This window comes from Zootoca vivipara, chromosome 2 (genome assembly GCF_963506605.1).
Source record: "Zootoca vivipara chromosome 2, rZooViv1.1, whole genome shotgun sequence".
NCBI classification, from domain to species: domain Eukaryota; kingdom Metazoa; phylum Chordata; class Lepidosauria; order Squamata; family Lacertidae; genus Zootoca; species Zootoca vivipara.
The window spans coordinates 88,280,159-88,301,228 of record NC_083277.1 but is presented as its reverse complement, the minus strand read 5'-3'; the positions used below and the strand labels follow the sequence as shown (position 1 = coordinate 88,301,228).

Genomic DNA, 21,070 nt, shown 5'->3' with positions numbered 1-21,070 from the left:
ATTTATGTAAATCAGGGAGACTAGTAAAATTTGACTGGGGCCTTCTTGTAATCTCTCATGCAAGGACTATTAACTGTCACTGATGGAGCTTGTGAGAGGCCTTGCATAGTAAAAGTAGTTAGTATTTTTCCCCTTAAGCCTTTTGTCCAAAAATGTGGTGCTAATTGCTACAATGCAATATTAGAAATAGTCAAAAAGCAACTCAAAACTATTGATGGGGAGGGGTGTGCGCAAAACAACTACAAACAACCAATAGGTTAATAATTGGGGGGGGGCAGTCTGACCTCTGTTTGAAGTCACCATAAATAATCCTGCTGGGGAATCCCTTCCTGCAAATTCTGATGCCCTCCAGCACACCATTACATCTCAGTTGGTGCAATACAAGTTCGTGTTCCATGGCACCTTAGAAAATCAGAGAAAATATGAATACCAAAATGTATACAACTGGTGCATCACATCTTTATTTTTTAAAATCAAAGTAGAGTTCTGTGTCTTACCAGGGGTTTTAGTTTCATTGGGGATTAGGCAACGCACAAAATGTGGATGAGTACTCTTCAGGTTGCTCATCAGTTTGTTCAAGTTCTCCTGTGGAATTAGAAGTCAGAGCCTGGTTAACAAACTCCACACACATATACATGCAAAACTTCCTTTAACTTTTCCATAGGTAGTAAGAAAAATTAGAGAAAAGCTCTACTGTGCAAAATCTATATGAAATTGGTGTGTGGTTAACCTGATTCGACTCATACTTCCTCTGACAAATTGAGAGCACTATTTGGGGTTGCTCCTAGATACCTAGGTGGATTTTTTTTAAAAAAATCGTCCTTGTCTGATTCACAAACTCTGCACTATTCTGGTGATAAAGACTTGGGCACTTTCAAGTTTGCCTTGGTAATCTCCAGATCATAGACCATTGTGAGACTTCAGGTAGACTAGAATGCAGTGACCTAGTGTTTTGTTTAATTTATGTATCACATTTATCTTGCCCATTCTCCAAGAAGCTCAGTTGCATGCTTTCTGTTCTAAGACTAAGCAGTCTTGGACTCTTAAACTCTTGATGGATCTATCAGAGCATACAAAGGTGCCTTCTCCTGCGTCAGAATATTGGTCTGTCTAGCACAGTAATGTTTACACTGACTGGTAGCAGTTCTTCGGATTTTTAGACTGGAGTCTTTCCCGAGCAAAGATAAAAAATGGGATCATTTGTATGCATGCAATGTACTCTACCACAGAATTTCAGCCTTCGCCTATAATACATTTCTCCTGTGCTTAGAGGCATGCTGGTGTTCTGTGATTGTGAAATCTAGGGTTGCCATATTCCCAAAGTATTCTTTAAAAAGTGACAGTCTTTTCTAGGATTTTTAAAGCATTTCTTTCAAATAATCACCCTGCTTGCTGTATGTCCGGGTTTCCCCAGACATTTTGCTGCCTCAGTGAAAATCCACCCTGATGCCACTTCTGCTGCCCAAATCCCAGACGTGTCCAGGAAAACTTGGAAATATGGCAGCCCTATGAAATCAGAATTTTCTCCCCTTACCAATATCTTAAGTCAAGATTTTACTATACCCTGAAAAGAGCAGAGACAGTCTGAAATGAGGAACCCTTCTTCTTTGCAGCCTTCTTTCCCTCTGAATAATAATAAAAATATTATAATTAAAACATATACATCAGGGATTTTATGTGTTACTCTTCTGTATAAACTACCTTTGTGGCAGTAGGTTCAGTGAGGCAGCAGTGGAGTGCACAGACCAAGGAGAAGGATAGGAGAATGTGTTGGATTCAAATTAAGTGACAACTTTATTGATTACAGGTGCAACAGGTTTGGTGTAAGCATTTATCAGGAATATCAATCAGCTTGCCTTCTGGTTGATGAACCGTTCCAATTGACTAAAGTTTAGGGGGTTCCCTCTTCCACCATAAAGTTTGACGATTGCTATGAGGCAGGCCAAACCCATAGACCTGGCCACTCGACTGACTGTAGGACAAATGCCTTCCTGGCTCTGAAAACAGCAACTGATTTTTTTTAAAACCATAGCAAGTTCAAAGTAGCCCCCTAAATGGTCAACCCTGACCCTGCCACAGCTTCTTAAATACTCCCAGAGCAGAATCCAGCTGGACAGAGTTTGCATATCAGTTTGCATGATATGAAGAATTGCCCACCATGGTCAGAAAATTGAACAAAGCTCTGTCATAATGAAACAACCCTATACTTCCTGGAAGGGCAACTAAGGGCCTGTGGGGTGGGAGTGGCTTAATCTTCAACCAGACTGGACTGACTAAATTTTGCCATATGCGGATGGTGCTGCAGCACTCCCAGTAAATGGTTGCTGTTACTGAACTTAAGTTCCTTCCTATTCAGGGTTATGTTCATGAGCCAATTGGAAAGTGCAGCAGGAATTACCTTCTGGAGGGCGGTCAACAAATAGCAAAGCCAGTGTCTTCATAGATGATTTCTGGTAGAGCTGAATTACACTTTCATTCAAGGGGTCCTTGTTCTTGTCCAGCCATCCACTGATGTTGTAGTCCACAGTGCCAGCATAATGGACCAGGGCGAAGTGGGCCTCAGCCTTGCCTTTGCCAGGTTTGGGCTTTTCAAAGTTCTTGCACTTGCCGAGGTGCTGTTCATAGAGCTTGTTCTTGAAAGATGTGTCTGTTGCCTTGGGGAACATGCACTCTTCTTCTAGGATGGAGAAAATACCCATTGGCTATAAGAAGCAGAGAGAAAGCAAGATTTTATAACTTGTCTGCTGTTGGCCTGTAATATTAGCATATATTATTGCAAGCAAAGTATGCGTCTTAGGGATTATAACCTAGAGTGTTCTTATCTGTCAATATAGATTTACGGGCAATAGTATCTCCCATGGACAAAATGGGGCTGTTTTGTTGTTTAAAGTAAGGACACAGATTTCAAACTTTAAAGACTGTACTTAATTACATTGTATGCAAGATTAGCAAAAACTTTTTAAAAAGACCTTCTCAATGAGTTCAATGCAGGCAGCCAGGTCCATTCCAAAGTCAATGAACTCCCATTCAATTCCTTCTTTCTTGTATTCCTCTTGCTCCAGCACAAACATGTGGTGATTGAAAAACTGTTGCAGTTTTTCATTAGTGAAGTTGATGCAGAGCTGCTCCAGGCTGTTGTACTAGTGGGGGAAAGAGTACATTTATTCTAAAGAGTACAACTCAGTGCGACCCACTTTTAATTCTAGATACTTTGTGATATTTTCCACCTGCATGTCTACCTAAGCTACCCTTAACCTGATTGAAAGATTTCCACTCATTAGACATTAACTTGGATTAAATATACTACATAAGTGGACCTAGCAGATGAAGAAAAATGCTATAAATAGAAGTAATATTAATGGGGTCAGAGGGACTTCTGTGTACTCATCCCTACCTGTTTAAGTGCACTGTCAGCTTCACTGAGGTCCTTCTGCAATGTTGGAGCTATCCTGGACCTCATCATTCTCTAGTACTGTAACACTTTCTCAAGACTTCCCTGTGTATAAGCTATCTTGTGACATTATGAATCTGCTACTTAGATGACTTATTACCACCTGCAAAGCTTGTCCAGTCAGTCCATTGCAGTACAGTTGTGGGAACTGGCATCTTGTGTTACAAGCTGACCAGGTTATTTCAGAAGGAACATCCCAGGAGATTTAAAAAGACCTGAGGAGTGGGGAACCACCTTCGTAGTGACAAGGTTCCATTCACTTACATCAAAGATCTCGAAGCCAGCAATGTCCAGCACACCAATGAAGTATTGCCTTGACTGTTTAGTATCCAGTTGCTGGTTAATACGAACAACCATCCACAAGAACATCTTCTCAAAGACAGCTTTAGCCAAAGCTCCAACATTATTATACACCTAGAATAACATGATACAAACTGGCGTTAGCATACAAAGCAGAGGACCAAACCTCAGAGGAATAGTAGTTAATCATGTGGTGCATTCAGCATTTCATAGATTGTCACCTGCTGAACAGTTTGGCCTTTGGTGACAAATTCATTGCCGACTTTGACTCGGGGATAGCACAGAGCTTTCAGCAGATCTGCTGAATTGAGGTTCATGAGGTAGCCAGCCTTGTCAGCCACTGAGCACAAACATAAGAAGAAAGGATTATCAGCACAAATAGACCATAATTTATCAAAATATATTTTGCTTGTCTGACATAGATTCTACTTATGACAATCCTTAACCTCAAAATTATATAGGTTTCAGAATCTTTTCTAAATTGTTCAGCTTCACTTACACTATTATGAGTCAAATGGTTCTCCTAGATGAGCTGCTTTCCCAGGTTGACGAGCCCCATTTGTCCTTCACTTCCCTCTACAGCACATGCAATAACCGCCTTCTTGACCATTGGGTCCACTATTGGTATTGTACGCTCAATCTGCTGGAGTCTGTCTTCACATGCAGGGGAAGCCCTAACTCTCCAAGGGTTTGAGACCTATCAGCTACCCTCACCTGGTTTAGCCAGCCAGTCAAAGCTGTTCTCAGGGCGTGGCCGCTGTTGCATGCTGAAAGCTTCTAGGAGCCACAAGTGAGAGCTGAGTGTAGATTGGGGACCAAAGGTGGACAAACTACCCCAGAAGGATCAACATGTGTCCCCAGCCAGAGGTAGTACCCCTCCCCAAAGACTCCATACACCCCAAGGGAAGTAAAAGTATCACTCTATTCTGCCTTGATGAGACCACACCTGGAGTACTGTGCCCAGTTCTGGGCAACACCATTTAAGAAAGATATTAACAAGGTGGAACGTGTGCAGAGGAGGGCGACCAAGATGATCAAGGGTCTGAGAACCAAGCCTTATGAGGAATGGTTGAGGGAACTGAGTATGTTTAGCCTGGTAAAGAGGAGATATGATAGCCATCTTCACATTTAAAGGGCTGTCACATGGAAGATGGAACAAGCTTGTTTTTTCCTGCTCCAAATGCTAGGACCCAAAACAATGGATTCAAACTACAAGAAAGGAGATTCTGACAAACATCAGGAAGAACTTTTTGACAGTAAGAGCTGTTCTACAGTGGAGCAGATTCTGAGAGGTGATGGACTCTCCTTCCTTGGAGATTTTTATCAGAGGTTGGATGTCAATCAGTCATGGATGCTTTAGTTGAGATTCCTGCATTGCAAGGGGGTTGGACTAGATGGCCCTTGGGATCCCTTCCAACTCTTCAATACTATGATTCTAAGATCTGGCCACCTAACAACATCTTTCTTAATCCAGTAAGGTAAATACGGTACAGTAGTCATAATAAAGAACAATACCTTATTAACAGACTATGTAAATTCTCTGTTATATAAACGCTGTATATAAGTGGTATCCACACATAATCCATATTGTATTTAGGGCCTCAAGTACTGTATAATGTTTACCATGCCATAACAGAGATACTTTGTGAATACCTTCTGTGCCATCTGGCTCTGCCTGCTCCTCACGTTGCTTCTGCTTGAACTTCATGTTCCCGTAGTGCATTACAGCTCCAGTTAGCTTGTAAATGGCTGTCTTTTCCTCAGCAGTGAAACCCAGGATGTCAATGGCTTCCTATCAATCAAAACATAAATTGCTAAGCAAAAACTGACCCTTCAAATTCACCATTTCGTTTGGAGGAAGAGGGTTTTAGGGAGCATTTCAGCCATTGGTGCACTGTGATTCTTTTCTTACGCAGATGCACACATCAAATCAACTCAGCATTTCTAGAATGCCTCACCCCAAGACATCTAATTTTGGTTGAATAAATTCAGCCAAAAACTGGTCTAATTAAATTTCATATATTCCATTCTATAAGTTACTTACATCAGTTGCCATCAACTCTTCTTGATCATTGATGCTGGCAACAGTGATCTCACCCTGGCTCACAAAGTGAAAGTCATATGGGTTGGTAGTGATCAGAAGCATCTCTGAATAAGGAGAAGCAAAGATACAGATTTATTTTCATCCATTGTATAATCAAGCATCAACGCAAGATTTTAGCAGCAGCAGCAGCCACCAAAACAGATGCCTCTTACCAATCAGTTCTGGCTTTTTGTTGGACATGATCTGATAAAAGATGTGATAGCTTCTTTCAGCTTTCAGCTGGAAAGTGACTCTGGACTTCTCTAGCAAATCTGGCAAGGCAATGAAGTAGAATGAGTGAACAAACAAACAAACAAACAAACAAATAGTTCCTCTAAAGATCTCATCCCTTACATGTTTCAATGTCAGCAGAAGCCAGTTTGCCTGTGGCACCAAAATGGATTCTGATGAATTTACCCTTTAAAAAGGAAAAAGATATGTAATTACAAATTCTAGGAGGCAGATTCTGCATATAAGTTACTACAGATTTGCTGTGTATGTTGATAAGGCACTACCCTTAAAGGCCAACTACCGGTACTATGTTCAGATTCTGCAGATAACTTACAAAACGTGAGGAGTTGTCATTCCTCACAGTCTTTGCGTTTCCAAAAGCCTCCAGCAAGGGGTTGGCACTGATGATTTGATCTTCAAGGGTACCCTGCAATGTAAATAATATTGTAGTGTTAATTATATAGAGACTGCATCAAAACCACATTTCATCCTTTTGTGACAAAAAGCTTACCTTCATTTTGCCTGATGCGGTTGCCTCCTCCTTTTTCTTCTCACCTGTGGCTGCAATTGTTGCAAAGTACTGGATGACACGTTTCGTGTTCACAGTCTTTCCAGCACCAGATTCTCCACTGTTGATGAAAGGTGGGACAGGAACCAATAGTCAAGGGGAAAGTCTCTCAGTTAGTCAGGAGTGACTAACATTTTTTGCATGAAGCCACATTTATTCTTGGTCAACCTTCCAGGGACTGCGTGCTAGCCAAATATGTGGCTAAAAGTAGCTGTGGCCATCCACTCTTGCACACACATTGTTGCATACACACAGCCTCCCTCTCATTAGGTGATCCTTGTAGATCAGCTGAGGAGGGGGCTATTGTCCCCTCCCTGCTCATCAAAGGATTGATCTGATGACCTGATCTCATTCAGGTGCTGGGCTGAGTGGAAAAATTTAAATTTCTCCATCCAAGTGCTGGATCTATTTTAATTTCCCCCTTTTTATGTCACCCCTGCCAAAATCTGTTTAGAGCACAAATCAGGTCCCCAGACCAGGAGTTAGCCACATCTGCTCTAATGGTTATAATTATATGCTATGGACTTTTAAACTTACATTGGTTTTATACCAGTTGAACTGGTCTTGAAAGACCTACATTGGCTCCCGGAACATTTCTGAGCACAATTCAAAGTGTTGGTGTTGACCTTTAAAGCCCTAAACGGCCTCAGCCCAGTATACCTGAAGGAGCATCTCCAACCCCATCGCTCTGCCCAGACACTGAGATACAGCCCCGAGGGCCTTCTGGCAATTCCCTCACTGCGAGAAGCCAAGCTACAGGGAACCAGGCAGAGGGCCTTTTCGGTAGTGGCGCCCACCCTGTGGAACGCCCTCCCATCAGATGTCAAAGAGATAAACAACTACCTGTCGTTTAGAAGACATCTGAAGGCAGCCCTGTTTAGGGAAGTTTTTAATGACTGATGTTTTAATGTATTTTTACTCTGTTGGAAGTAGTAGTAGTAGTAGTAGTAGTAGTATAACTGCTATGGCTTTTCCCAAACAAACTTCGGAATTGCAGTTTCATGAGAAATCTTGGAAACTGCTGAGTAGCTCCCATTGCAGAACTGCAGTTTCCAAAGTTTCTTAGAACTATGACTATAATGCCATTTAAGTCATGAATATAGTTTTGTGCTATGATAAGTGTTGGCATGAATTTTCCGTAATACAATGACAGCGCCCTGCTTCCATTCCAAAAGTCTGCACAGAAAGAAGCTGGAAAGAATACTTACGTGATCAGAATAGACTGATTCTCACGATCTGAAAATAATAAAATTGTTTAAAAAGTTACTTTTAATTTTAAAATATTATGAAGCTCTCTCTCTCTCTCTCTCTCTCTCTCTCTCTCTCTCTCTCTCTCTCTCTCTCTCTCTGTGTGTGTGTGTGTGTGTGTGTGTGTAGAAGCACCTATATCTGCCCAAGAATACATGAGTAGAACCCCATAATTTTAAGTATCATCCGAACTCCTAGTCTCACATATTTTAAATCCTAAGAAAATGGTTTCTATGTGGTCTTCATTAAGCTAAGGATGGGTAGATCAGCCTTTCTGTTCTGTTCCACTTTTGATTTTTGCAGTTCTTTATAAAAAGGAACAAAAATGCATCAAATTGAATGCCTTTTATACATGTTAAACACATTCTTTCCATAAAAGATGCATTTTTGTAAGCTTTTTTTATTAATATTTTCACCCCAAAATAGAAATTATTTCATCCATTTTAATGTAAAATACATATGTGTGCATTTTATGTGATCTGGTTGATAGCTGCATTCTAACATGCATATAAATCAAGGACCTATGGATTGCGTTAGTTTGCTTTAACCAGCAGACCAAATACATTTCTGCTCCGTCCCTAATCTAAACACCTCATTGGCTATATGTTTTGGATCCTGGATGTTAGAAAAGCCAAAACTGTGTTGGCAGGTGGGAAAGGCTTATGAACAAAGAAAGAGAAAATGATATCACAAAATCTTCAGCTTACGCCTCTTACATAATACTCTTTGCACTGCATATTCACTATGTGCAAGTGTTTTCCAATTCTCAGCTCTTTTATCCTCACATAATGCCAGGCATATTAAGCTAGAAGATGGTGGCTAGAGTGATTCATGATTTTATTAGCAGAATAAAGAATGCAAGCTCATTTGCAAAACAATTGAATTTTTTGAGCCATCTTAGTCACCAGCACTAATCCAACATTGTGAAAGGACACTAAGGTCCTCTGAGGAAAACATTATTTGTTCCCGAAGTTTTTCACTTACTTACCAGTTAACATGAACTGATAGGCATTGTCAGAGATGGAGAAGATGTGGGGAGGGGCCTCTTGACGCTTTTTGCCTCTGTAGGCATTTACCACTTCTGGGTTGTACACTGGTAGCCACTTGTATGGATTGACAGTGACGCAGAAGAGACCTGAATAGGTCTGGAAGAAGAACAGAACTAGCTCAATTAATCTGCTTGTAGTAATATTTATATTATATTGAAATTGAATTATATTAATACTGTTATATTATTTTGCTCTTGTGGAAAATATGCAAGTAGTTCCTTCTTGTAGAGCAGGCATCCCCAAACTGCGGCCCTCCAGATGTTTTGGCCTACAACTCCCATGATCCCTAGCTAGCAGGACCAGTGGTCCGGGAAGCTGGGAATTGTAGTCCAAAACATCTGGAGGGCCGAAGTTTGGGGATGCCTGTTGTAGAGGATGAAAAGCATGAATGGAAATAAAGTAAGAAATAGACTTAAATTCTGAAAACTTCCAAGCAAACTAAAAGTTTGCAAACATATAATTTATCCATAAATGGTAAGATAAAAACTGCAACATTCTTAGATCATTATTGTTATTTGAGAGATTTTGGATTTCTAAAAATCACGTGTATGTCCTCTTCAAAAATCCCAAATATTGAACAAATGTTTAATCACAAAGAAGGAAACAAGATTATAACAGGATAATAGTAAAACTTTTTAAGTTTTAATAAAATGATTGCATGTCTTTTCCTGTTTCTATGAGAAATGGTGCTGAGACTACAATGCCAGCTTGTCCCTATCACTTGCTGGAGTGAAGAACAGGGAGGTGATCCACAGAGGTTTCAATAGAGCTTTAGGGGCTAGCACACAGATCTACCTAATCTGAGACCACAACAGTGCATTAGCAGAAAGCAAAACATATATAAATAAAAGACAAGAACCGTACTCACATAAATCATCCAAGCTGCATAACGCTCTTTGAGGTTATACAGGACAGCAGGTTCATGGAGGTGGGTCATCATGGCCATGTCCTCAATTTTGTCATATTTGGGAGGATTCATAGGAAAGACTTGATCTTCTTTCACAGTCAAGCTCTGCCAAGGAAACAAAAGGCAAGTTTATGGCATCTTAAAAAGTAGAGGCAAGGCAATTTCAACAATGCATTTGTTGACTTCTACTCACTTCTCCTTTTTCAGTCTTGACTGTAACCTTCCCTGCTTCCCTGGCTGTGACATTGGCCTTCACATAAGACTCCGCTTTATGTGACACAAATACTGAATTCTTTGCATCAAAGGGCTTGTTCTGGGCCTCAATTCTCTCCTTTTCTGGTTTCCGGAGAAAAGGGGCAGCTGGCCCATAGATGGCCATCTCCGCGTCTGATGACATGGCTGTGGTTTATAGAAGGCAGCTCAACAACACTAAATGGGAGAAAATGTTCCATCATGTTATTGGATCAATATAACCCTTTCAATGATATTAACCTGTTTTTGTTTTTAACCCTCCATCACCTTTATTTAGTAACTGCTTATGCATGCATAGGTCTTTCAGGATGCATCCAATGCTTCCCTTCTTCCTATGGAAGTAGCTTCATTTAAAGGAAGAAAAATTATGGATACAACATCTGTGTACACAGAGCTTACACTCAAGAGCTTCCCAGTTTAATTCAGTGAGGAGAATCTGATTTGCATGCACAAATGAATTGGCATCTGGGTTGTATTCCTCTGTTGGAATGGTTGGGAAACAGCATGAATGCAAAACCCTGAAGTGCATATGTGAACGTATATTCCTCTTTAGTAAGATGAATTGTCTGTTTCCTTCTCTCAGGGTATATTACTTTCCGTGGCCACTACTCAATGACACATGAAAATTTGCTTTTATGAGACTTTTATATCCCATATGCTGATCTGTAGAGCTCAAGATCCTACTGTGTCAAGTACCAAGCATTCCATTGGACAGAGGTTGTATGCCTGGAAAATTACCAGGTTTGAGCTCTGGTGTTTCCAGTTCAGAGAAAATATGGGGAAGACCTTGGAGAGCTACTTCAAGACATAATAGACTAGACTCCTGGGCTAGATGCTTTCTATATCTGTATTCCAAGGAGAGTAGTATTGGTTGAATGTAAATAATATAGCTGGACCCTGTTTACTGAGAATTTAGGAAGCAAAAAACCAATTTTGTTTCTAATAAAGAAAATAGCAGAATAGAGAATGAAGATTGGGGATTACTGTGGAAGATAGGAATTCAATGACATACAACATGTGTTTTGGGTACATCTGATTCAAGCCCTGCTGGATCAGACCAAAGGATCATCTATTCCAGCATCTTGTTCTCACCAGCCTATGAGATACACACAATCAGGACCTGACTGCAACAGTACTCTCCCCACTTGCAATTTCTAGCAACTGGCATTCAGAAGCACATGCTCCTTTTGGGTATTTAACCACATGCCAGGTTGGCATAAGACATTTTGGCACCTGAGGTGAACCACAAAATGGTGTCCGGCCTCCTGCCAAGAAAGAAGGTGTGAGTGAAGATCTACATTAGGAACGGGGGCAGAGTTAAGATCTACAGTTGGAACAGGGGTTGGGGATTAAATCACCCCTACCCAATAGTTGAAGTGGGAATCAAAAGCTGCCATGGGGGTGGGGAAGGAGCCCGCTCTGAATCACACGAGACAGGTGCAGAGCTCAGAAAACGTCAGAAGGCACCCCCCACTCCCTAGGGGTGGGAAGAGACCAGCAGCGGCTGCTCAAGAGGCTGCAGAGCCAGCCACCAAGGGGGGTGCCACAGCCATTCCTGCGGCCTTGCCTTGCCTTGCCTCATGGGTGAACCTACCTTGGCTATATGCAAGTTATTCTGATAAGACAGGAAGAAAGCAGGGAAGGAACTCTGAAATTTATGTAGGAAAGGCAAGCAACTCTCTCCTGTGCTTTTCTCTGGAAAGAGTTTTGTATTTCATTCTTTTTTGAGCTCTACCATTTTTGTGTGTTGGGGGGGGGATTCCATTTCTAGTATTTGCAGCCATTAATTTAAATTCAAACTTCTTTAGCTTTTGGTGTTTAAACTATCCCAGTACGATCTTTCCAAGAACTTGAAAAAAATAAATCAGCTTGTGATTCAAGAACCCGCCACCCGCTTGAGGAAATAAAGACACAGGGACACAATGTTTAAGTTAATGGGTGAAAAGGCCACAACTTTATTGGTTACAGCATGTGAGTGGTATTGGCCTAGGCATTGGAATGAACAGACTAGATGACTTCCCCCGCTCAGCGTGGAGTCATCAAAGGTTAACAACCCGAAGGTGGAGCCTGTTGATGCAAATACAACTGGAAGCTCCCCCTGATGCCACTGGGGGTCGTGCCATGGCCCTAGCCACCAGCAGGGCATCGGACGGGATCCACGACCGCCGGATTCCTTTAATGGAACACCCTAAAGATGGGAAACCTGGTGCAAAATGGAGGCAGGGAACTGCCGCGGCTGCATTAAGTGCAGCTAAACCCCACCCCAGCGCCAGCCCTTTTGTTTGGCTACTGGAGGCGTGGCTCAGCAGCAAGGGCAGGTAAGGCAAGGGGCTGACACGCCCCCTTGCCAACGCGGGAGTGACTTCCATTTACAACCCCTCCCCTCTGCAATGAGGAGAGACTTTGCTCCAAGTCTACAAGTAAAACATCGTTTAGAATGTATGTTGGGTAAGCAACTGATACGTCTTCCTTATTATATCTAGATCTGGTGTGTGAGATTGAAACACTATCTTCTATTGAGCATCTCAAAATGATGGAAGTACCAGACTTTTGTTCAAATAAAAACTTGTGGTACAGGTTTCTAAGTTACACATTTTCAGGCTATCTATCTACCTACCTATTTATTTATTACATTTCTATACGACCTTTTTCCCCCCAGGGATCTCAAAGTGATCTACCTGTTTCTCCTTCTCCCCATTTAATCATCATAACAACCCTGTGAGGTAGGTTAGACTTGACAGGCAGTGACTGGCCCAAGGTCCCCCAGTGAGCTTCATGGCTAAGTGGGATTCGAACCCTGGATCCCAGTAAGGTGTGTCATTTTAGGGGGTGAAACTTAGTTTTTGTAAATTTCTTCAGTGATGGATCTTAAAAATGTGGGTTTTGGGTGTGAGGAATTCAAATCAGCTATATTTGTGATTGGACAACATTTAGCTTGGCTAGTCTACATTTGATTAAGAAGCAAATAAGCTGTTCTTGGGAAAACCAAAGAATTTTAATTTTACCTTCTGAAAGTGTCAGGTAATGTGAAATATGTATAATATATAAATAAATATGACTGCAAGTACTTGGCAACCATTTAAAATGATTTCTTTATAATTTTACACAAATTTTATTTACCAAGCTACGCTAAATTACATATTTTTCGCTACATAGGATGCACCTACAGTCATACCTTGGGTTGCGTTCGCTGCGGGGTGTGAATTTTTGGGTTAAGTACTCAGCAGACCTGGAATTGTTTACTTCCGGGTTCTGCTGCGTGCGCATGCACAGAAGCGTTCTGCGAGCTGTGTGCATGTGCAGAAGCACTCTATCGGCGCTTCGTGCATGCGCTAAAGCGCCACTCAGGTTTAGTACTTTTCGGGGTGTGAACGGCACCCCGGAATGGATTGTGTACTCAACCTGAGGTACCACTGTAATTTTTAGAGGAGGAAAACAAGAAAAAAAATCTGAATCAAATGTACTAAACCAGGCATGTCCAACAGGTAGATCGTGATCTACTAGTAGATCACTGGATGTCTGTGGTAGATCACTGGTAGATCATTGGCTCCCCCCCAAAGAAACTCAGCTACTTTGGCTCCCCTAAAAAAAAGTTCTACATCTTTGCTAGAGAGGGAGATGCTGCCTTCACGGAGGGGAGCCTGGGGGTGTGGGGTCAGGGAGGGAGACTCTGCCTTCATGGAGGGAAGTTGCTGCCCCTTCCTCCCCCACCCCCTTTGTCGCTGGTGGGAAGGAACGGGCAGCCCGAAAGCGGTGCTTTCCAGTGGCAGAGGCATCCCTCCGCTGGTGACTGCAGCGGCAGCCAAGGGATCCCATTGCCATCCAGTGTCTTTGCTCCATAAGACGCACAGACATTTCCCCTTCCTTTTTAGGAAGGAAAAAGTGTGTCTTATGGAGCGAAAAATATGGTATACAGTCATACCTCAGTTTAAGTATGCTTCGGTTTGAGTACTTTCAGTTTAAGTACTCCATGGACCCGTCTGGAACGGATTAATCCACTTTCCATTACTTTCAATGGGAAAGTTCGCTTCAGGTTAAGTACGCGTTAGGTTAAGTACGGACTTCCAGAACCAATTACACTCATACTTCGGGTTAAGTATGCTTCAGGTTGAGTACTCCGCGGACCCGTCTGGAACGGATTAATCCACTTTCCATTACTTTCAATGGGAAAGTTCGCTTCAGGTTAAGTACGCTTCGGTTTAAGTACTCCGCGGACCGTCTGGAACGGATTAATCCACTTTCCATTACTTTCAATGGGAAAGTTTGCTTCAGGTTAAGTATGCTTCAGGTTAAGTACAGACTTCCGGAACCAATTGTGTACTTAAACCAAGGTACCACTGTATTAATTTAGCCAAAATATCCGCTCACCTGGGACTCCAGGTGGGTGACTGTGGAGGGTTCAAGGAGCTACCATCTTCCGGTGCAGCTGAGGGAGAGGATGGCTGGCACTGCCACGTTGGGCCCTCAGGTAAGGGTGGGCAGTGCCCCCTCAGCCAATTGGAGGTTGGGGCTTAGGGGCTGCGAGCAGCCCACCCCCAGCCTATTTAAGGGAGTGGCCAGGTGTTGGTCACTCTCTTGGCCGATTTTAATGTGACCAAAATATCTTTTGAATTCGCAAGTCATGTTGCAGCTTTTTAGCACCCCACGTTTGGGGGATTTGAATGTTGAAAAATTCAACATGCCCTATCTCCAGGTCATAGTCCAACACTCTAACCATTACACCACTCTGACTCTCCTATTTATCATCACTGATTTGAAATTGCACATTTGCATTTCTTTTTCTGTAGGGACCCAGGTGGCGCTGTGGGTTAAACCACTGAGCCTAGGGCTTGCTGATCAGAAGGTCGGCGGTTCGAATCCCTGTGACGGGGTGAGCTCCCGTTGCTTGGTCCCAGCTCCTGCCAACCTAGCAGTTCGAAAGCATGTCAAAATGCAAGTAGATAAATAGGAACCGCTACAGCGGAAAGGTAAACGGCGTTTCCATGTGCTGCTCTGGTTTGCCAAAAGTGGCTTTGCCATGCTGGCCACATGACCTGGAAGCTATACGCTGGCTCCCTCGGCCAATAATGCGAGATGAGCGCGCAACCCCAGAGTCGGTCACGACGGGACCTAATGGTCAGGGGTCCCTTTACCTTTACCTTTATTTCTTTTTCTACATTAATTCATCTACAGTCATACCGCATGTTACGTCCACTGCGGGTTATGTTTTTTCAGGTTGCACTCTGCACAGAACCTGGAAGTACTGGAACAGGTTACTTCCGGGTTCAGCTCGTGCACATGCGCAGAAACACTAAATCGCACTTTGTGCATGCGTTGAATCACAACCCGTGCGTGTGCAGGCGTGGGTTGTGAATGTGCATCCCGCACGGATCACATTCGCAACCTGAGCGTCCACTGTATACAAAAATTCCAGTTTCCAAATTATATTTTAGACACATAACTAGTATTGGCATAAATTGCATTATAAATATAATTTTTCAAGAGCATTGATACTTTATATTATACTCTCAATGTGCCATGAGGATTAGCACGCTTACCTTGTACAAGGCGTTATATGCAGACTTGAGGCTGGCCACCACTGAAAAAAAGATAAATAAAAATGAACCTCTTTTAATTGCTGCCAAAAAAAACCTCCAAGTATAGGTGAGAGAGAAGAAATAGATGAAAGAACAGGTTTGAATTCCAGGGCAGGTTTGATTATCCACATATAGATTAGTTCCAGAGGTGACAAAGTGACGTGGGGTGTGAAGAATTTCAGGCCTCGACTCCTTCCCTGCATCCCTTGTTTCTGCACATGACTTACCTTGAAGCTGTATGCAGAGAGCAGGCAGATCAGAGACAAGATAGGTCCTAGGATCTCTTTTATAAGGTCTGCTCAGGGAATAGCACCTCCTCTGGCATAGGTCAGGTCAAATATTTCTGGCAAAGTATTGTTTTGGCAAAGTTGACTGCAAGCATCATTCTTACTCATATTCTCATTGGATATATTTAGATTAGAAATATTCAAGTCACTCCATTACTACAAGTGCTTGTATCATTTCTAAAAATATTTTACTGGACTCATTGACTTCTTATATTTTCAGTGAAATTATCCAGATAGAAAATCACACTTAACATGTCCCACGATTTATTTTTGTTTTGTAGGTTAGGTTTTATTTAAAATAAAAATAAAAATCTGCACTTAGGAATGCTAAACAATTAAAAGTGTAAGCAGAGGACAAATGAGAAATAACTTCCTCACTAGTACTAGCACCATGCACACATTTAAAAAAAAACCTAGAAAAAATGATTTGACAAAATTTATTACAGCAAATGTTTGTGTCTCCAAAATCTTGAAGCATTTAAAATACATTTAATGAAAATATGGGAGCCTGTCTACTATTTTCAGGCAGTGTATGATGAACAGACGTGATGATGGTAAGGAATGGGAGGCTTAAGATGCTTGGCATCCCTTCTATGATTACCGTTTTGGACAACTACTGTGCTCATAAACCCTCCGGACCATGACTAGAATTTTAGTTATAGAGAGCATGTGCTCTGCAATGGAGTCCAAATGAAGAGGCTGTGAAGGGTAACTCCTGTCTTGAAAGGCAAAGGTTGTTGGGAAGGAGATGAAAGTGACAGAAAAATGAATGTGCTGTCAGTCGGACGTAAAAATCCTGAGGCTCTTATGCTGCATTGAGGATTCGATGAGTGAGATCCACTGTTGGACCAGTGGATACAAATGGGAGTTCTCCTTCATCTGTAACACCGTTAATTCCATAATCTGCTCCATAATTTCCTGCAACCATCCAGAGAATTGGTTTTTGGGGGGGAGGGGGGGTTGGAAAAGTAAGTCCCATTTGCACATGCAGAAATATGTTGCACAAGTGGGACACCACAATTGGATATAATTCTATTCCAAGTCCTTGTGTATTGAGTTCTCCTTTTAACTTCTTCCCCAGATGTATACCTGACGAAGCCCAACATCACTCCACTGCACTCTCCCTACCCAATCTAGGAGCTATTCAATTCCTTGCACTTCCATTTTTATCTAGCCACTGCCCGCTTGTTTGGAAGGCCAGGAGTTCTGCTTTGGAACGCCAGGAGGGTGCCTACAACAGCGGTGAGGAGAATGTTGTTAAGGATCTAGAGGCAGATCTCTGGGTGAAGTGTAGTAGATCAACAAGGATTTCTGTTTTGCTATTATTTAACAATCACAAGTCCCACCCCCCCCCCCAAGGGCTGTGGAAAGTTCTGGAACTGAAACCAAATTTACAAATTATGCTGAATTCAGAGATGTCCTGGTTACAGGTAGGTAGCCGTGTTGGTCTGGATCGAAGTAAAATAAAAAAATTCCTTCAGTAGCACCTTAAAGACCAACTAAGTCTTTAAGAGATGTCCTGATCTTCAATTCTAAGTGTGCATCTGGCCTCTTTCTGAGCCACTATTATTCCCTTGGTTCTAGTTGGTGGACCTTGAGGTTTTAGGGAAAAGAAGTAGATCCCTCATGCTTGACATTCACCTACCTTTGGCCTTCAATAGTCACTCCTTCCTGTCTTTTTTCATCTGCTTAGATAGATAGCTGATAACTAGGAGCTGTACCACTTACTTAGCTATCAGTGGCGTTTTAGTAGTTGTAAGAATAGGTTTCCCAGGTATTTTGTTCCATTCCCTGACCTTAATCACAATCTGCGACCACCCCCTAAAAGTTGTAACATGACTTGGTCACTGGGAACATTTCCCAGAGCTTTGGAGACATGCATTATAGGACTTAGGTTCTGTGGTAGTGAACATGATAATTGCTTTAAGATGGCTTCTCACTTCTTGCACACCCAAGAACTACACACTCTACGTAAACCACAGTAACACCATATTATCAAACAAGTGGAAGGGACCTCTCTTACAGTTTTGTGTATTTTGTTTCAAGCCCACATGTGCAACCAATGGCTGTTTGATTTGTGCTGGTATAATTTAGATTGGGGGGGGGGGAGAGAGTGCAACGATGCACTGCTTGGTATTAGATGATCCTCAGCCTGGATATGGGTGACTATGCAAACAATTTGGAGAGGATTTATAAGACAGTAGGGATGGTAAAACTGTATGCAGAACAACATGGAAGGAGTAAAAATATTTTTTGTAGCTTCAAGAAGGAAAGGAACAACTTTGAAAACAATAAAGCATTGGCTGAAGCTTAGGCTCCAATACTTTGGCCACCTCATGAGAAGAGAAGACTCCCTGGAAAAGACCCTGATGTTGGGAAAGATGGAGGGCACAAGGAGAAGGGGACGACAGAGGACGAGATGGTTGGACAGTGTTCTCAGAGCTACGAACATGAGTGACCAAACTGTGGGAGGCAGTGGAAGACAGGAGTGCCTGGCGTGCTATGGTCCATGGGGTCACGAAGAGTCGGACACAACTAAATGACTAAACAACAACAAAGCATTTGCTAAAACAAAGCAACCACAGATGAGAACTACTTATTGGTTAAATGCTTAATTTATAGGAAAATACAAATATTACTTAAGCATAAATTCTGTTAAGTAATAAATCATCAGTGATTGCTGCAGATCCTGCATGGGTAGTTTTAAGTACAGATGTTTTTGGTGATATAAATAATGTCTTTTCTAGGGTCTTTCAGGGATTCTATTAACATTTTGCTATGGAAAAGCTACTGGTAGTTAATTGGCAACTACTAGAAGTTTCTTCCCTTTTTTACAGACTTCTTATACAAGGTTATTATAAAGAGTCCTGCCCCCCCCAGTTAATGCCATCTTATTTTTTGCCATGACTGACTGCACAGTGAATTAGCACCACCCCCACCCCCACCTGAAAAAACCCAACATATGAAATGATACAGTATTTTTTCCTATACAACCATTGTTTAAAACAGTTGTGATAGGTGACTCAGCAGCTGCACTGGATCATTCAAATTTAAGAACACTTGACACACAATGTATACTTATTCTCCTATATCAGGATGTATGTTCAATATAGGCCCAAACCAGAAGCAGAATTAAAATCCAGTGAGCTAGTAACTGATCAAAAAAAGAATGAGAGGTATATTATATTTTGTGTGATTATCATACTGTTTAAAACAATATTGAAAATACCTTCCAGTTATAGCATTTGGTAGTTCAGTAGTCTGTTCTGCATAACGTTTGTACTTCCTTGCAGACGTTCTGGTAAATATTTTATGTTTTCAAAGTTTTCAAGGCAAACTTTTTTGACAGTTTTATATATATATTTGTTTTAATAGTAGACTTACCAGAAACCCAATATATAGATGTTGCGTGAGATTCAACATAGTGTGAACTGGTGTCCACCACACAAGGTTTCTCCTTCACCTTCTCCCCACTACAGCCCACTGTGTACCCCCAAAATCTACTCTGGAGCTTTGGGGGGGCTCTCTGAAGCTGGGGGGAGGGGACAGCTGGAGGGAAATTGAAAGTCCTGTTCTGACCAATAAGATTTGTACAAAATGTATAGGTTGTGTTAATTTACATTTTTGCCCAAATACATGCAATTTATTCAGAACTACTTCACTTGTGTGCTACTTCCTGTTTAACTCACATCCAAAGTTTATATCATTTGCATTGTATGTATTTTCAGTTTGGAACCAGATAATAAACCCCTAAAAGAGTTGATCCCTTTGATATAACACTATTATGTGAATACTAAGTAACATACTCTTGGTATTATTTTAATAATAATAATTTAATAATTTATTATTTATACCCCGCCCATCTGGCCGGGTTCCCCCAGCCACTCTTTATTTGTTTAAATCAATCTATTTAACATGAGTTTTCATAGTATTGATCAGTGATTTAAAAAATATTATAACCAAAACTCATCTGTTGATTTTAATAGCTCCATACAATTGCATTTGATATCTTATGACTACATATGAGGTAAACGCTTATTTAGAACCTTTGCATACTTGGCAACCTGCCTTGATCTTTACAGTTTGTCCCAAGGACAAGACAACTCTTTGGACAGCATTACCACAATCCAACATAGAGTTGCATATGGTTAAGCGTCAGTGATCATTAGGTTCATTCTTAGTTTAGAGCAGTGTTTTTCAACCACTGTTCCGCGGCACACTAGTGTGCCGCGAGATGTTGCCTGGTGTGCCGTGGGAAAAATTGAAAAATTACTTTATACCCTGTTTCTCATATTTTAAGACATACCCATAAAATAAGCCATAGCAGGATTTTTAAGCATTCAAGGAATATAAGCCATACCCCGAAAATAAGACATAGTGATAGGCGCAGCAGCAATGCCGGCCGCGGCAGGAGGAGGAGGGAAAAAATAAGACACCCCTTGAAAATAAGTCATAGTGTGTTTTTTTGAGGAAAAAAATAAATATAAGACATGTCTTATAATATGAGAAACACGGTATATAGTCAATATAGGCACAGAGTTAATTTTTTTTAACATTTTCTAATGGTGGTGTGCCTCGTGATTTTTTTCATGAAACAAGTGTGCCTTTGCCCAAAAAAGGTTGAAAAACACTGGTTTAGAGGACGCAGTACAGTTCAGAAATAGTTGATACACCCATCTCATGAAAGTGCTTTCTTGTAAAACAAAAAACACAATTTTAGGTCCTTGCTTACAATATATGTTTGCACATTTTCCTGTTCATCCCATTTGGTGTTCAGCACCTGGGCTCAATATAACAATGACATTGTGCTTTGTTACCATTTACTTAAACTAATGTATAAGATTTTGCTCATTTATTTGTTTTCTGCCTTTGCTTCATGAAGACAAACCCAAAGGGATTAAAGGTTAGAACTAAGGCTTAATGTGAACTGCAAGAAGACTTCAATTTCATGGTGATTCGCTGATTATGTAATAATGTTTCTGAGAGTCATCATATATATTCATGAATCTGAGAACAGTGTTCAACTGAATGCACAATAGGGCAGAGTTAAGACTGTCACCAGAAATGCCCAATCCTTCCAGGTCTCTAATACTTACTAGCAAGTTAAAATGAAAAGCC

The 21,070-nt window shown here is 41.4% G+C and overlaps 1 protein-coding gene across 1 annotated transcript in view; it reads right to left on the bottom strand.

The window, feature by feature from the left end:
* LOC118079898 (myosin-1B) overlaps positions 1-15,944 on the bottom strand; it is a 29,810-nt gene extending 13,866 nt beyond the window's left edge. Inside the window, exons 1-19 of the mRNA XM_035104618.2 lie at positions 15,893-15,944; positions 15,627-15,667; positions 10,031-10,266; positions 9,799-9,942; positions 8,870-9,026; positions 7,842-7,869; positions 6,577-6,694; positions 6,400-6,492; positions 6,189-6,252; positions 6,008-6,106; positions 5,796-5,899; positions 5,405-5,543; positions 3,973-4,091; positions 3,716-3,865; positions 2,970-3,140; positions 2,399-2,702; positions 1,564-1,625; positions 498-585; positions 285-402 (exon numbers count right to left, since the gene is read on the bottom strand). Coding sequence (XP_034960509.1) covers positions 285-402; positions 498-585; positions 1,564-1,625; positions 2,399-2,702; positions 2,970-3,140; positions 3,716-3,865; positions 3,973-4,091; positions 5,405-5,543; positions 5,796-5,899; positions 6,008-6,106; positions 6,189-6,252; positions 6,400-6,492; positions 6,577-6,694; positions 7,842-7,869; positions 8,870-9,026; positions 9,799-9,942; positions 10,031-10,234 — 2,162 coding nt within the window. The 5' untranslated portion in view covers positions 10,235-10,266; positions 15,627-15,667; positions 15,893-15,944. The remainder of the gene's footprint in view (positions 1-284; positions 403-497; positions 586-1,563; positions 1,626-2,398; positions 2,703-2,969; positions 3,141-3,715; positions 3,866-3,972; positions 4,092-5,404; positions 5,544-5,795; positions 5,900-6,007; positions 6,107-6,188; positions 6,253-6,399; positions 6,493-6,576; positions 6,695-7,841; positions 7,870-8,869; positions 9,027-9,798; positions 9,943-10,030; positions 10,267-15,626; positions 15,668-15,892) is intronic.
* Positions 15,945-21,070: the final 5,126 nt, after the last annotated feature.